At 45.6% G+C, this 18274-nt stretch overlaps 1 protein-coding gene across 1 annotated transcript in view; it reads right to left on the bottom strand.

Annotated features, from left to right (window-relative positions):
* Positions 1 to 285: 285 nt before the first annotated feature.
* The window catches only part of robo3 (roundabout, axon guidance receptor, homolog 3 (Drosophila)), a 322494-nt gene continuing 304505 nt past the window's right edge, over positions 286 to 18274 (bottom strand). The window contains exon 28 of the mRNA XM_078198844.1: positions 286 to 3238. Coding sequence (XP_078054970.1) covers positions 3227 to 3238 — 12 coding nt within the window. The 3' untranslated portion in view covers positions 286 to 3226. The remainder of the gene's footprint in view (positions 3239 to 18274) is intronic.

The following is an 18274-nucleotide window of genomic DNA, read 5'->3' as shown; positions in this document are numbered from 1 at the left end:
CAGGATGTGCAGGCTAGAGGGATTAGCGGGGTAAATGTGTGGGGTTGTGGGGATAGGACCGGGGGGTGGGATTGTTGTTGGTGTAGACGCGGTGGGCTGAATGGCCTCATTCTGCACTGTAGGGTTTCTATGACTTTTATGACATATATATCCACTTGCACACATGCATATATGGTAACACGCACTCATACTCAGCAACAGGCTCACACGTTCACATTGACACATAAACGCACTTAAGACTGACACACATCAGACACTGAGAAGGAACAAAGGCATTTTTGTTTTGCTTCTTTAAAATGTTTAATTCTTTAAAAAAATTATAGTCTTCGGGTTAGAGAAAACCAGAATATTTTTGGTCAGGTCTAACAATAACATTATTTTTGGTACAGTTTAACTTTACACTGTAAATGAACAGAAAACACGAGAACGCTTTCAACTGTTTCAGAGGGACTGTGATTGCTTAAGAAAGAATTGAGTGTTGGCCAATCCTACCATCGGGCTTTTGACCTTTCTTATTCATGACTCCGTTCCATAGAATGTCATTTCTTGAGCTCGTTCATTTTGTTTATCCTCCATAAAGCAGCGAGCACGCTGCACAGCGATCATTAGGGCCCTACAGACAAGCCACCTTGTGTTAGCAAAGCACCTCAGGTTTTGAGTCACTATTCCCTCTGCCTGTGACACAATCCAAAAACATCCACAAATAATGCAACTCTCCCCCCCCCCCTGACAAAAATCTTGCACAGCCACTTTGTATTGTACATAATAACGGTTGTGTTGGAGTAGAGACAATTTCGGAGCTCTTGAAGTGTGTGTGCCTCTCTATATTCCTGCACTGTATCAGGTTTACAATCAGACACCTATATATGTTATAGGATTCCTGCTACTTTCTCTCATTGAGATTGAATACAACAGGTACAATAGAGGAGGGTCCATCCCAGCATTCCTTGCGGATGTGAAGGCTCCCTATTAAAATGGCTGCCCTCTACATTGGGGGATTTTCCATATCTGCTATGTCTGAAGATATCTTCTTTGATTCTGGGTTTCCATTCATGCTTGCAGGGAGCATGGGCAAGAGATCAGACTACAATATTATAGCCACAATGTTAGTGTTCTTCACTGCTCAAAGTATGGGCTTTCTGATATGTTCGCGTTTGTGTCTAAATGAAAAGGTTATTTTTCTGATATTTTGCAGCTCTCCGTTAATTCAATCGCTCACCCATCGAGTTTCTTACTTTCTCAAATTTTGTCTCTCTTTCGCCTGGAACCTTGATATGCTGGTGTACCGTTCCATGGGTATCAGAAGGTTATTTAGACAGCGAGGGAAGTGAGAGGCGTCAAGCCAAGCTAAACCTAACCCTGTCCTGCCTCAAATTCACACACTTCAGAGAAGTTGGCTGATAGTGTTTAGCAGAGGTGGATTTTTCCTTTTGCTCGGGTGATGTGATCAGTCTACCCAAGACGGTAGGGGGCATAGCCTACCCAAAGGTGGCACGGTGCCACAATGGTTAGCATTGCTGCCTCACAGCGCCAGGGACCCTGGTTCGACTCCCAGCTTGGGTCACTGTCTGTGTGGAGTTTACACATTCTCCCCGTGTCTGCATGGGTTTCCTCCGGGTGCTCCGATTTCCTTCCACAGTCCAAAGATAGGTGGATTGGCCATGCTAAATTGCTCCCCTTAGTGTCGGGGGACTAGCTAAGGTAAATGCATGGGGTTATGGGGATAGGACCTGGGTGGGATTGTGGTCAGCGCAGACTTGATGGGCCAAATGGCCTCCTTGTGCACTGTGGGATTCTATGTTCTAAGACAGACTAGCAATCCGCCCTGCAACATCCTTGTCCTGTCTGGCTCAGTTCAATGCTGTTGAAATAACTAGTTGAAATATTGCAGGAACCAGAGTTCCTATAGTTACAACCCATCTTTCCTCAGATGTGCACTTGTGTTAGTTGATATATTGTCGGCTATTTCTAACAAAGAGTCAGAGAAGAACCTGACAGAGGCCAGGGCCCAATTCAGTGAAGTACTTGGGGGAGGGAGCTTAAATAATCTTAGGTGGTACCTCAAATCAACTAATCTTACAAATGAGTGCACTCGATGCAGAGATTCATGCACTGCAGTGCTGATTGGAATGTCAGGGCCGATATTTTTTGGAGCCATTCCACCATCCTTTTCTGTTTAATAATGGGCGGAAGATTGGGTTGACCACAAAATGGCTGCCTTCACTTTTGTCTCTGATATTCTAATTAAAATTCCCAGTCTGCGACTCTCCAGGCACAGAGTTAAGTTGCAAAACCCACTTCTTCAATTCACTCCCTCATCGTCTGTCATTCAAGATGTGACGAAATCCAAGTTAGAACAGATAAACCTTCCAACTGAGCCAGATCTCCATTTTTTGTTGGATTTTAGGGCAATGAGCAGTTTCCTTCCTCAAGTGTTAGACCATACATGTATCTATATATCTCTAGATAAATAACCACTCATATTTTATCTAATGAACATTTGTACGAAATGTTTTTAATACAACAAAATATCAGGCTACATTCATTCTCATTAAAACTTTATGTCAGCAGCCACCTGCCCTCCCATCATGACTTCTTTTCACACAGAACTGTTCTCACGGACTGGGCACTAACTAACGGCTTATTCCAACGCATATTCACTTCAGTATTGCGGTCCGCTATTTAAAGCATCATCTCGGTGCACAGATGGGAGCATTCATAGGACATGCAGGCAGCGGTTACCCTATCCAATCAGAGGAAGCACAGTAGTATTTTCTAACATGGCTGCCCTGCGGCCTATGGGATCAGATGGGCAGATCCAGAACGCGTTGTGCTTGTGTTTTACAGAGTGCAAATATATATATATTCTTAGTTCAATCTGTTAGACGCATACTTGCTATTGAAAAAGATTGGCACATTCAGACAATAACCTTATAATATCCAACATTTTTTTCATTTATAAATACGTTCACCAGAAGGCCAGGAAATGCTTAGAAACAGAAACAAAATAATTCCCAATTATTTACAAAGTTAACATGGATTTTCCTGATGTCCAGCGACATGTCATAAATTAAATGCAAAACGCTTCTTCCTCAAATTTCAAAATTCAAACTTTTTCGTACAAGGCAAAATCATTCTGTTCAGGGCCAAGTGAGAGGAGAGTGGGTGGTGCCACTGTCAGACACCTCACCTACTGCCTGTTTCTTCTGTACATCACGTCTTCTGTTCATCTCTTGTCCTGCAAAAAAAAAACACTTTATAAGCGTTAAATGTCAAAAGAATCCAACACTGCAGAATGATGTGAAGGCAAAATGAGGACGGGTGACATAGACAAAGACCAGAATTTTCCATCCCCGTTTGAGTATTTTCTGGTGCCACTGAAAGTGAATGACGAGACAGGAGAATCCAGCCCAAGGTATGTATTTCCTTGAGTGTAGAGTTTTGTTTATTTATTAGTGTCACAAATAGGCTTACATTAACGCTGCAATGAAGTTACAGTGAAAATCCCCTAGTTGCCACACTCCGGTGCCTGTCCGGGGACACTGAGGGAGAATTTAGCATGGCCAATGCATCTAGCCAGCACGTCTTTCGGACTGTGGGAGGAAACTGGAGCACCCGGAGGGAACCACGCCAACACGGGGAGAACGTGCAGACTCCACACACACAGTGACCCAAGCCGGGAATGGAACCCAGACCCCTGGTACTGTGAGGCAGCAGTGCTAACCACTGTGCTGTCCGACACGGTGTTTGAGATGATTAAAGGACTGAGGAGGGTAGATATAGAGAAACCGATGCTTCTCATGGGAAAGTGCAGACCAAGGGGGCGTGACTTTCAAATTCAAGTTTGAATGTCTGGAAGAACCTCTTCACACCAAGGCTATTGGAAATATGGAAATCAGTCCCCAAAAATTGACAGGAAAGGTTGTCAACAGAACATTTTAAAACTGAGATTTAGAGATTTTGTTAAGTAAAGGGGAACTAAGGCAGGTAAATTGAGTTAAAATACAGATCAGCCATGTTATTAGCATGGTGGAATAGGTTTGATGGGCTGAATGGCCTAATTGAGTTCCTGTGGACAATATAATGATATAGTGCAACTGCTCAAACATTTCATCAATATCCCTGTGGTCCGTGCTCCTCTGTAAACCTGGCAGGGGGTGGGACCCAAAGCAGTAGGGAGACAGAAGAGAAGGTTGAGGACAGCACAGAAGTTAAAGAGAGCACATTAAATAGTAAAGGCAGTGTCAGTAATCCTAGTACTAGACAGATCAGGCAAAAGCAAGACAGAGAGCAAGGGAAGTCCAGATTAAACTGTGTTTATTTCAACGCAAGAGGCCTGACGGGCAAGGCAGATGAGCTCAGGGCATGAATGGGTACATGGGACTGGGATATTATAGCAATTATTGAAACATGGCTAAAGGAAGGAAATACTGGCAGCTCAATGTTCCAGGGTACAGATGCTACAGGAAAGATAGAACAGGAGGTAAGAGAGGAGGGGGAGTTGCACTTTTGATTAGGGAAAACATCATGGCCGTACTGAGAGGGGATATATCTGAGTGTTCACTCTCAGAGTATACGGGTAGAACTGAGGAATAAGATGGGGGAAATCACTTTGGTAGGGTTGTACTATAGGCTCTCAAATAGTCGTCGGGAAATTGAAGAGCAAATATGTAAAGAGATTACAGATAGCTCCAAGAAAAAAAGGGTGGTAATAGTAGGGGATTTTAACTTTCCCAACATTGACTGATACAGCCATAGTATTACACACTTGGATGGAGGGAAATTTGTTGAGTGTATTCAGGAGGAATTTCTCATTCAGTATGTGGATGGCCCGACTGGAGAGGAGGCAAAACTTGACCTCCTCTTGGGAAATAAGGGCAGGCAGGTGACAGACGTGTTAGTGAGGGACCACTTTGGGACCAGTGACCATAATTCTATTAGTTTTAAGATAGCTATGGAGAACGTAAGAACATAAGAAATAGGAGCAGGAGTAGGCCATCTATCCCCTTGAGCCTGCCCCGCCATTCAATAAGATCATGGCTGATCTGAAGTGGATCAGTTCCACTTACCCACCTGATTGATAGGTCTGGCCCAAAAGTTAAAATTCTAAATTGGGGCAAGGCCAATTTTGATGGTATCAGGCAGGAACTTTCAACAGTAAATTGGGGAGTCTGTGGGAAGGCAAGGGGATGTCTGGTAAATGGGAGGCTTTCAAAAGTGTGTTAACCAAGGTTCAGGGTAAGTACATTCCTCTTAGAACCATAGAGTGAAGGGCAAGGCTGGCAGAAGTAGGGAACCCTGGATGACTCGGGATATTGAGGCCCTGGTCAAGAAGAAGGAGGCACATGACATGTATAGGCAGCTGGGATCAAGTGGATCCTTTGAAGAGTATAGATGGTGTAGGAGTAGAGTTAAGAGAGAAATCAGGAGGGCAAAAAGAGGACACAAGATTGTTTTGGCAGATAAGGCAAAGGAGAATCCAAAGAGCTTCTACAAATACATAAAGGGCAAAAGAATAACAAGGGAGAGAGTAGGACCTCTTAAGAATCAACAAGGTCATCGATGTGTGGATCCACAAGAGATGGATGAGATCCTAAATTAATATTTCTCATCGGTATTTACTGTTGAGAAAAGCATGAATGTTAGAGAACTTGGGGAAATAAATAGTGATGTCTTGAGGAGTGTACATATAATAGAACAGGAGGTGCTGGAAGTCTTAAAGCGCATCAAGGTAGATAAATCCCCGGGACCTGATGAAATGTATCCCAGGACATTGTGGGAGGCTAGGGAGGAAATTGTCGGTCCCCTAGCCGAGATATTTGAATCATCGATTGTCATGGGTGAGGTGCCTGAAGACTGGAGGGTGGCAAATGTTGCACCTTTGTTTAAAAAGGATTGCAGAGAAAAGCCTGGGAACTACAGGCCGGTGAGCCTCACCTCTGTAGTGGGTAAGCTGTTAGAAGGTATTTTGAGAGACAGGATCTACAAGCATTTAGAGACGCGAGGACTGATTAGGGACAGCAGCATGGCTTTGTGAGTGGAAAATCATGTCTCACAAATTTGATTGAGTTTTTTGAAAGGGTAACCAAGAAGGTAGATGAGGGCAGTGCAGTCGACATTGTCTACATGTACTTTAGCAAGGCCTTTGACAAGGTACCACACTGTAGGTTGTTGCATAAGGTTAAATCTCATGGGATCCAGGGTGAGGTAGCCAAATGGATAAAAAATTGTCTTGATGACAGAAGACAGAGGGTGGTTGTAGAGGGTTGTTTTTCAAACTGGAGGCCTGTGACCAGCGTGCCTCAGGGATCGGTGCTGGGTCCACTGTTATTTGTCATTTCTATTAATGATTTGGATGAGAGTTTAGTAGGCATGGTTAGTAAGTTTGCAGATGACACCAAGATTGATGGCATAGTGGACAGTGAAGAAGGTTATCTAGGATTCCAATGGGATCTTGATCAATTGGGCCAGTGGGCTGACGAATGGCAGATAGAGTTTAATTTAGATAAATGCGAGGTGATGCATTTTGGTAGATTGAACCAGGGCAGGACTTACTCAGTTAATGGTAGGGCGTTGGGGGAAAGATATAGAACAAAGAGATCTAGGGGTACAGGTTATAGCTCCTTGAAAGTGGAGTCACAGGTGGACAGAGTGGTGAAGAAGGCATTCGACATGCTTGGTTTCATTGGTCAGAACATTGAATACAGGAGTTGGATGTCTTGTTGAAGTTGTACAAGACACTAGTAAGGCCACACTTGGAATACTGTGTGCAGTAAAGAGTGCAGAAAGAGTCACTAGGATGCTACCGGGATTTGATGGTTTGAGTTATAAGGAGAGGCTGGATAGACTGGGACTTTTTTCTTTGCAGCGTAGGAGGCTGAGGGGTGATCTTATAGAGGTCTATAAAATAATGAGGGGCATAGGTCAGCTAAATAGTCAATATCTTTTCCCAAAGGTAGGGGAGTCTAAAACTACACGGCGTAGGTTTAAGGTGAGAGGGGGGAGACACAAAATGGTCCAGAGGGGCAATTTTTTCAGTATTTTTTCACTAAGTATTAGTGTCACAAATAGGCTTACAATAACACTGCAATGAAGTTACTGTGAAAATCCTCTAGTTGCCACACTCCGGCGGCGCCTGTTCGGGTACACTAAGGGAGAATTTAGCATGACCAATGCACCTAACCAGCAATTTTGTTGGCCTGTGGGAGGAAACTGGGTAAGAAGTTTAACAACACCAGGTTAAAGTCCAACAGGTTTATTTGGTAGCAAAAGCCACACAAAAGCCTGTTGGACTTTAACCTGGTGTTGTTAAACTTCTTACTGTGTTTACCCCAGTCCAACGCCGGCATCTCCACATCATGACTACCATAGACAGGAGGAAACTGGAGCAGCTGGAGGAAACCCACGCTGACACGGGGAGAATGTGCAGACTCCGCATAGACAGAGACTGAAGCTGGGAATCAAACCCAGGTTCCTGGCGCTGTGAGGCAGCAATATTATCCACTGTGCCAACTTGCCGTCCAATGATGGTAATGCCACAGAAGATTCTCTTACGGCTTTTAATCTCTCCTGTCTTCCACACTATCACAGACCTTTACTTTGTTTATCCCTGCACTTCCCCCATTCTCTGCCTCTGCTCTCGATTAAAACCTCCTACATCATTAACTGTTTCCAGTCCTAATGAAAGGATGTCCTTTCATTCTACAGATGCTGCCTGGCCTGCTGAGCATTTCCAGCATTTTCTGCTGATATTTTCTGAACATTTCTTATGTTAACGTGCAGGTTCAGTTGGCAGTTAGGAAGGCAAATGCAATGTTAGCATTCATGCTTAGAGGGCTAGAATACAAGCGTTGGGATGTACTTCTGAGGCTGTATAAGGCTCTGGTCAGACCCCATTTGGAGTATTGTGAGCAGTTCTGGGCCCCGTATCTAAGGAAGGATGTGCTGGCCTTGGAAAGGGTCCACAGGAGGTTCACAAGAGTGATCCCTGGTATGAAGAGCTTGTCGTATGAGGAACGGTTAAGGACACTGTGTCTGTAGAACATAGAACATAGAAAAGCTACAGCACAAACAGGTCCTTCAGCCCACAAGTTGCGCCAAACATGTCCCTACCTACGAGGCTTACCTATAACCCTCTATCTTACTAACTTCCATGAACTTATCCAAAAGTCTCTTAAAAGACTCGTTGGAGTTTAGAAGGATGAGGGGGGATCTTATTGAAACTTACATGATACTGCGAGGCCTGGATAGATTGGACCAGAGAGGATGTTTCCACGAGTAGGAAAAACTAGAATCAGAGGGCACAACCTCAGGCTAAAGGGACGATCCTCTAAAACAGAAATGAGGAGGAATTTCTTCAGCCAGAGAGTGGTGAATCTGTGGAACTCTTTGCCGCAGAAGGCTGTGGAGGCCAGGTCATTGAGTGTCTTTAGGACAGAGATAGATAGGTTCTTGATTGATAAGGGGATCAGGGGTTATGGGGAAAAGTCAGGAGAATGAGGATGAGAAAAAAAAAATCAGCCATGATTGAATGGCGGAGTAGACTCGATGGGCCAAGTGGCCTAATTCTGTTCCTATGTCTTATGGTCTTATTGATGATTAGCACACTAGGCTTTATTCAGTTGATCTATGGGACGGTGGCAAAGGGTAGAACATTAGAGGGGTTTCTCACTTGAACTGTAACAGTTGGTCACACGTTTGTCTGCTTGGAGAAGGATGGACTTCACCTTTTGAACTTGCGAGTCAATCGGCTCTGACTGTCAACCCCCCCTCCCCCCCCCTTGTGCCTCCCTCCTCCCCCGCCCCCCTCCGTGACCCCCCCACCCCCCTCCTTCCTCCCCTTGCCCTGTCCTCCCACCCCCTCCCCCCTCCTTCCCACCCCCCCTACCCCCACTGAACGTTTGTTATGCAGAGTGGAACAGAATGACAATTGGTTGGGGGGGTGGGGGAGAGGCGGGGATTTGCAGCTCAGGTTCTTGAACTCACCACACGGTGCTTCCTCCACATCCTCATCATCCCCCCCTACCCCCAACCCCCCATGACTCGACGTACAACTTCAGGGAGATAGTTACTGTCATCGGATCCCAAGGACACCTGCTCAGGAATAAGGAACCCTGGTACTCAGTTTGGGGGGGGGGGGGGGGGGGGGTTTAAGGGGTGGTGGGGATGGGGTGGGGGAAGGGATGTAATTACAGGCTTAAACAAATCCTTTAAAGATGCCTGTTATGCATTGCAAAGATAAAATTTTGTTAAGGCAACAGTTTCCCACGGGAGACCCAGAAAATAGGAACAGGTTTCCTTTGGGTCATTAGGTGATCGAGTTGCACAATCTCTGATATTTGATTCCGTTTCACATTTTTCTAATATTCTGACCTTAGGCAGTGAAGAAAATATGCAGACACAGCACACACTTTGAAGTCAATCCTTACGTATGTAATTCATATATTAAAAGCATGTTCAATTCATTAGACTTCAAGATAGCTTAATACAATCTCTTTCCCTTTAGGGTATGAACTGTCTGTAAAGAAATGGGAGACATTTATCATACATAGATGCTTCAGAGTACCGACTGAGTAGAATATAACAGGCTGAGTATTTTTTTAGATAAATTTAATAAATGAATATAAAATAATTGTGACTGACCATTGCGTTTGGCAAGTTTTCGCTGCAGAAAAATAATATTTTGACAGAGAAAATCCTACTATTTATAGCTGAGGCCTAGGAGGCCACAAAAGCCTACGTACTAACAATGGCCAAACTCATTAATGGTGGAGCAGATCTGAACATAAAGATGCTGCCAGGGGTTCAGGAACCTTGTATGTGAGCAATATGCATTGAATTTATCTTCGTTTACAGGTTCTGTCACAACATTTACACATGACCTCACAGTAGCCCCAGTATATAAGATCATAGAAACCCTACAGTTCAGAAGGAGGTCACTCGGCCCATCGAGTCTGCACCAACAACAATCCCACCCAGGCCCTATCCCTGTAGCCCCACATATTTACCCTGCTAATCCCCCTGACACTAAGGGGCAATTTAGCGTGGCCAATCAACCTAACCAGCACGTCTGTGGGAGGAAACTGGAGCACCCGGAGGAAACTCACGCAGGCATGAGGAGAATGTGCAAACTCCGCACAGAAGGTGACCCAAGGCCGGAATTGAACCCGTTCCCCTGGCGCTGTGAGGCAGCAGTGCTAACCACTGTGCCACCATGCCGCCCGTGATGGGAGGAGGTTTCTCCTGGCTCATGTGTTTCAAACAAGGGATGTTAAGAGTCATGGAATAAGGGGTGCCACCCCAATGCCAAGCAACTTTGCCCAAAAGGTTTTAGCTTAAGAATTGTGCGTATTTGGTCTGTTCCCTGCAGCAGTTTATACTCCCCAAAAGGCTATTCTTTGTCAGCACAAGATGAAAATTTAGCCATGCAACCAAGAAACTCCGACTGACAATGGCGGGCGGGACTTTCCGGCCATGCCCACCCGAAAACCGGAGATTCCCGCCCAACTTCAATGGACCTTTACATGGTCCCCCCCTCCCCCCCGCTAGAATTCCAGAGGTGGGTGGGATGGGAGAATTCTGGCTGACGTCTTTCCTGTGAGAACATTCTGAACAGCAAGACTAGGATTAGTTACTTAGCCCAGGGGGAAAGTTGGACTAAATTCACTTCCTTGAGATTTGACTTCAATGATCCTATGTTCTAAGTGTGGTTGTGATTGTGGTGTTACCATCACTGAATCCCCCACTGTCAACATCCTTGGGGTTACCATTGACCAGAAACTCAACTGGACTCACCACATAAACACAGTGGCTAGAAATACTGTGGTGAGTAACTCACCTCCTGACTCCCCAAAGCCGATCCACCATCTACAAGGCACAAGTCAGGAGTGTGATGGAATACTCCCCACTTGCCTGGATGGGTGCAGCTCCAACAACACTCAAGAAGCTCGACACCATCCAGGACAAAGCAGCCCACTTGATTGGCACAAAATCCACAAACATCCACTCCATCTACCACCGACGCTCAGTAGCAGCAGTGTGTACTATCTACAGGATGCACTGCAGCAATTCACCAACAATCCTTAGACAGCACCTTCCAAACCCACAAGCACTTCGATCTAGAAGGACAAGGGCAGCAGATACATGGGAACACCACCACCTGCAAGTTCCTCTCCAAGCCACTCACTGTCCTGACTTGGAAATATATCGCCGTTCCTTCACAGTCGCTGGGTCAAAATCCTGGAATTCCCTCCCTAACGGCATTGTGGGTCAACCCATAGCCCATGGACTGCAGCGATTCAAGAAGGCAGCTCACCACCACCTTCTCAAGGGCAACTAGGGATGGGCAATAAATGCTGGCCAGCAAGCAATGCCCATGTCCCACGAATGAATTTTTAAAAATTGCTACTGTTGCGCTTCAAGATATGATATTTTAAAAATGTTTTCAGAATGCGGCAATGTTGGAAAGGTCACATACTTCTCTGACAGGTTGGTGCTGGAACTTAACTTTCCACACCTCTCACCCCACAGTCAGCTGGATGAACAGCTCTGCCCAGTTGTATCCCTGAACAAGATCCCACGGGCTTGAAACAGGCGGGTATTCCGACTATTGAGCAGGAGACCATTCTGAATCTGGTCGCAACTGGAGTGGGAGTGAGGCAGTGAGCATTTCCACAGCAACAACGCTGGCACAAGGACACAAGAAATAAGAACAGGAGTAGACCCTATGACCCGTCAAGCCTGCTCCACCATTCAATACTATCATGGCTGACCTTGGGCTTCAACTCCATTTTCCCGCCTCCTCCTCCCATCCCTTAATTTATGCGTTAGTCTGAGTCTCTGCATTGTTAGTTCCCACCATCCCTCCCAAACAAAGCTTGACATTGAAGCGCAGGAGGAGATAAGGGTTTTGGTGACCTATAGCTTGGTCGAAAGAGGTAGATTTCAAACTGTGTCTTAAAGGCAGAGAAAGAGGTAGACAGACAGAGGTTCAGCGAGGGAATTCCAGAGATTAGGATTTAGGCAGTTGAAGGCACAGCCACCAATGATATAGCAATTAAAATCAGAGATACTAAAGAAGACAGAATTAGATGCGTGCATTTTAGCGATATGCTACCTTGTTCATCCAAAACCTCAATCACTGACTTTGCCTCGGTCGCTTATTTTTTCATGGGATGTGGATGTTTCTAGAAAAGCCAGCATTTGCCCTTGAATTGAATATTTCAGAGGACAGATAAGAGTCAACCCCATGGCCATGGGGCTGGAATCACCCAATCAGTAAGGACGGCAAATTTTGTTCCCTAAGGGATATGAATGAACCAGATGGCAATGACACTTGATGCTAGTTTCATGGTCACTATTAATGAGACTAGCTTTATATTCCAGATTTATTAACTGAATCGTACTAACTTGTACTTTAGGACAATAACTGACAGGCATTGAATTCACCTCCAAGATGTGATTACAATCTCAAACAAGCAATCTGCGATACGAGCATCCAACAAATTCTCAGTGGGTTATTTGATTTACATATTGATGTGGTACTCAAACCCGAGGTGATGTTTGACCCTCTCTTTTCTTCAGGCTGTGATAAGATGCCTCACTCTAATGCTCCTTGTGTCTTTGCAAGAAGAAGGCATATTTTACAATTTGGAAACTGTGAATAAAGTGACACCAGAGCCTCGGGTAGTCCAACGTCAGATCACAAATGAGAGATTCAACATGAATGTCTCATGGCCCAGAAATTCAACTGAGCCTGAGAATAGGTCCTAAAGGCTGCATACATCATGTGCCTGTTCCTGGTCCTAGGCACCACAGCAAAATTCACCAGACATTCAGGCAACAGTACCTACACTACTTACAGGCTATGCCCCTGTTAAACTGTTAAACCGGGATGTTGGGTTCATGTCACACTATCAACAACCCCCACAGCTTGCCTCCTGGACTTGCAGATGCTCACTGGCTGTCCTGTCTGGAGACAATACACATCTCTTTAACCTGTGCTTAATGCTCCCTCCACTCACATTGTCTGTATCTTTAAGACCTAGTTGGCTGTAGAGATTCGCATTCTAATCAGTATTCTGTAACTTGATTTTGTGTCTATGTGCCCTGTTTGAGAGCAGATTTCCACCCCATTTGACAAAGGAGCAGCGCTCCGAAAGCTAATGGCATTTGTTACCAAATAAGTCTGTTGGACTTTAACCTGGTGTTGTTAAAATTCTTACCCTGGCCAGTGATTGACTGTCTCTGTTGCCGCATATAGGCACCTCTGAAAGGAGAGGTGCGTCCTGGCTACTGATGGGAGGAATCATAGAGCTCGGATGCTGGTAGAGCTCAAAATAGGACATTTAGCTTCTCAGCCTTTTGGCTAAGATCAAGCATCGTCGGATCAAGTCCAAGATGGTGTGCAATGCCTCATCTTGTCAGCTTGGATCTTGTTTGTCTCTCTTGAGGAGAATTGGATTCAAATGGATTTTGAATTTGGTTTTTGGAGCAAGCAAGGAATCGGCTTGGGTTTGCCCAATCCATTCTGAGCGTTGGCTTTGTAACTTTAAGGATGGAGTAAAATATTTTTTTAAAGATGTCTTGTTGGAGGCCCCGGGGCAGGAGGAAGGAGCTCTCAGCCGGAAACTTCCGGCCATTCACGCCCCGCTGCCAGCGAAGATGGAAAATTTGGCGCTCAGCCAAATCTCCGTTCCCTGCAATGGGACCAGAGAATCCCGCTGGCGTGAACTGTCGGAAAATTCTGGCCATGTTCTGTTCATCTTCCAGACCCCCTGGGCAGGGCAGACACCTCTCATTTGCCATGTGTAAAAGGATTGCGGAGGAGGCCAATGCCAGGGGCCATGCCCCCAACTCTGCAATGCTGCAGAGAGCTTAACGACCTCACCACAGTTAGCCAGGTACGAATTATACTTCCTTATTCTCTGTTGACACCTCCATCACCCCTTGCTGCACAATTCACCGTGAGTCCCTTCTCCTCCCTCACTATCCTGCAAACACTGCACTACACTCCATTCCATCCCTTTCTCTTTCTATCCTCATTGCTGCTGCAATCCTGACTTCTCCACTCCTCATATCTGAAACACCACATGAACCGTAACAAGCATACTCTCCACACGCTTCGCCAGAGTGTCACTAATGCTCTCCCTTCTTTCTGGCAGAGAAAGATCAAACACAAGTTAAGAAAGCTGGAGCTGGAGGAGGCTGAGTCCACCTGGACATCCTGGTCACAAGTCTTACAGCACCAGGTTAAAGTCCAACAGGTTTATTTGGTAGCACAAGCCACTAACTTTCGGAGCACTGCCCCTTCATCTTACCTGATGAAGGGGCAGCGCTCTGAAAGCTAGTGGCTTGTGCTACCAAATAAACCTGTTGGACTTTAACCTGTTGTTGTGAGACTTCTTACTGTGTTTACCCCAGTCCAACGCCGGCATCTCCACATCCCGGTCATCACAGGCAGGGGGCAGTCACACCACACTCCGTGCCATCCCGGTTACATTGCACTTAGTGACAGAGCTGCAGGAACCGTTACGAAGGCTTTTATACTGTATCTTATTTTCCCCTTCCAACTGCTAATTGGTCGTACACACACATTATTAAAGTTTATTTATTCGTGTCACAAGTAGGCTTACATTAACACTGCAATGAAGTTATTGTGAAAATCCCCCAGTCGCCACATTCCGGTGCCTGTTCGGGTACTCTGCCAGCTTGGCCAATGCACCTAACCAGTACGTCTTTTGAACTATGGGAGGAAACCCACGCAGACACAGAGAGAACGTGCAGACTCCACACAGACAGTCGCCCAAGCCAGGAATCAAACCCAGGTCTCTGGCGCTTTGAGGCAGCAGTTCTAACCACTGTGCCACCGTGCCATTCAAGCCAACTGCAGTAAGAGGAGGGCAGGATAATTGAAGGTGCGCCATCAAACAATCTGACCCCAGCTCCCTGAACAAACGGATATGGGGGGGGGTGGATTTGAATAATGCATCGCCTGAGGGACAGTTCGAACATGGAACGGTGTCCACAGGCAACAAAGCATAACACTTTGTTCTTCTAATGAAAGCAGAACCCTGTCAGATCACACAGATACCGCCTCACATCTGAAGTCCAAGTCCACTGCAGCTTAGCCTCTCGGGGAGGAGTCTGAGTTGAAGACTGTCTTCAGCTCACAGTGAAGAGGAAACCAAAGTCCATTCTGAGGAAATGTGCAACATCTGGAACAACTGCAACAGTTTCCACTAGTGAGTAGACGGGAGGAGGCTTGTATGAAGCATAAATAGTGGCATGGCCCAATAAACCGAATGGCCTGTTTCCATGCTGTGAATACAACGTAAAACTTGTCCACTCACTAATCTTGAGCAACTGGAGCAGCTCAGAGAGGGCTTTTATTACACAGATCATCGGATAAAATTTCATTGGTGTTTACCTTGCTTCTTATGTCTATTTATTTTGTTGATTATTTCCACAACATGAATCCTCTGAGGCAAATGAAACAATGTATCGTGTTACACTATGCAAGTTATAGAGTCTGCCAGTTGCAGACTCAACTGGGAGCGGCACAGTGGTTAGCACTGCTGCCTCGATTCCCAGCTTGGGTCACTCTCTGTGCAGAATCTGCACGTTCTCCCCGTGCCTGCATGGGTTTCCTCCGGGTGCTCCAGTTTCCTCCCACAGTCCGAAAGACGTGCTGGTTAGGTGCATTGGCCATGCTAAATTCTCCCTCAGTGTACCCGAACAGGCGCCGGAGTGTGGCGACTGGGAGATTTTCACAGTAGCTTCATTGCAGTGTTAATGTAAGCCTAATTGTGACACTAATAAATAAACTTAAACTGCATTCATGTGCTCTGTTGCTAGAGGTTATGCAATATATGGAAAGACTTTCTTACAAAGTAGAGAAATTGCAGAGTTATGTTAATCCGATGCATTGGGTTATAACACTTTGAGATTTGGGTCGGAATCCGGCCAGCACTGTTGGGATGTAAGTTGCCTCTATCTGCTGGCGGTGGGTGACTTATGTTTGAGAAATCCTGATCCAGTTTTGTATAGCTAGGGGGTTACAGAATTGCCCCCATTTTAGCACCCTCAGCCTCAGCAGCTGCAAGAATAGTTTGGGGTGTGAAATGGGGATGTCACAGTTTGTTAAGCAGGGATCTGTTAATCTGAGTTGAGCCCAGGGTGACGTAAAGAAAGAACTTACATTTTTAAAGTGCTTTTCCTGGCACCAGGATGTCCCAAAGTGGGACAGTCAATGATGGAACAGAGGGAAACAGAGCATCCAATCAGCCCACAGATAGATCTCATAAACAGCAAGGAAATAAATTACAATCTGATCTATTTTAGTGATATCGGTTGACGGTGGCACAGTGGTTAGTACTGCTGCCTCACAGCGCCAGGCACCCAGGTTCAATTCCCACTTTGGTCACTGTCTGTGCAGAGTCTGTACGTTCTCCCCATGTCTGGTGGGTTTCCTCTAGGTGCTCCGGTTTCCTCCCACAGTCCAAAAAACATGCTGGTTAGGTGCAGTGGCCATGCTAAATTCTCCCTCAGTGTACCCGAACAGGTGCCGGAGTGTGGCAACTAGGGGATTTTCACAGTAACTTCATTGTAGTGTTCGTGTAGTCTACTTGTGACACTAAGAAATAAACTTTAAACTTGAGAGCTAAATATTGGCCAGGACACAGGAAGAACTCCTCTGCACCTCTACGAATGCCATTGGCTCCTACCTGATGAAGGAGCAGCGCTCTGAAAGCTAGTGGCTTTTGCTACCAAATAAACCTGTTGGACTTTAACCTGGTGTTGTGAGACATCTTACTGTCTTTACATCTAGCGAAGTGAGGAGATATGGACCTCGATTTAACATCGCATCTGAAAGACAGCACTGCCAACAGTACAGCACTCTCCTAGTGCTACGCTGAAGTAGTAACCTAGAACATGTGTAAAAGATTGTGGTGTGGGACCCGAAATCACGACCAACAGGGAGGCGAGAATAGCACCACCGAACCAAGGCTGACACATAGATCAGAAGAAATAATGCACTAATTGGCTGTGCTATATTTGATTTAGCAATGTCAACAGAGGACAGGGGTATACAGTAACTGTTGCATCCCATCTACAAAACGCCACTCAACTTCGGGCCGAGTCTCCACCTGCCAACCTTGCGAGCCAGCAGATTGACTCTGAGAGCAAGTTCCGCTGAAGAGGAGCATCATTCAACAAGCCAAGCCTCAGACTAATTGTGGATCTGATTGAGACAGGGCGCAGATTAAATCTCAGCTGAAGACTTTCCATTTTAATTTCTCCATAATGGCTTGTGGAAGCAGTCTGGAGAGTTCCCATTTGAACAAAGCAGACAGTGCCGTCACATCTCGACTGACAGCATTCCTGTGACAGATACACCACTGGAATCTTCAGACAAGATGAAAGGGCCTTTGTGGAAAAGCCAAAAGGCACAACAAAAGGAAAAAATTACTGAAAGGAATTGAGGCTGAAGCTAGCCCTTTGCACAAGGTAAAGCTTGACAGGTCTGTGCGGGCCTTCGAGGCAAGAGCCATCTCACAAGCTGTTCTTTTCATTCCAGTGGCAGTCACATTCAGGGAGTATCAGGTAGATAAGGTGCAGGAGGGCTCAGTGGATGTTAATACAGTGATTAGCTTTGTAACGTAAGACGCATAATAGACCTAAAAAGGACCTCTAACATAGATATGTGTAAATCCTTACCCTCCAGCAGCAGCTCTCTGGAGAAAATGTTCATCACTCTTTTTAACAAATAATAATTTAACTCTTTGAATACAACAGCTTGTAAAGATATTTTTCAACACCTCATTAAGAGATAAACTGTCTACCTATCTTTGTTCGTTGGATTGGAAGATCCAAGTATCTAAAGATTGAGGGTGGGATTTTCCAGCCACGCTCGCCCCCAAGACTGGAAAATCTCGCTCGAGGTCAACGTACCTTTCCATGGTATGCCCCTCACCCGCTACGATTCCCATGGCGGGCGGAATGGGAAAATTCACCCGAGTTTCCATTTTGCAATATCTCGTTGAGGTGTGTGGAGAACTGCATGATCGGCCAACACAACAGTCAGAGCTCTACAGATGCAGTAACTGCGATAACGACTCAGATTCATACACGGCCAGGTATTGCTGTAGCCTCACAGATACAGGAATTACTGTACTGTACTTACCCAATTTATACAGACACAGGAATTACTGTATTTACATAATCCTCACAGATACAGGAATTACTGTACTGACCCAGTCTGCACAGGTACACA

The sequence above is a fragment of the Mustelus asterias genome, chromosome 27, assembly GCF_964213995.1.
Source record: "Mustelus asterias chromosome 27, sMusAst1.hap1.1, whole genome shotgun sequence".
Taxonomy (NCBI): Eukaryota; Metazoa; Chordata; class Chondrichthyes; order Carcharhiniformes; family Triakidae; genus Mustelus; species Mustelus asterias.
Note: the sequence above shows the minus strand (reverse complement) of the source record. Positions and strands in the feature narration are given on the sequence as shown.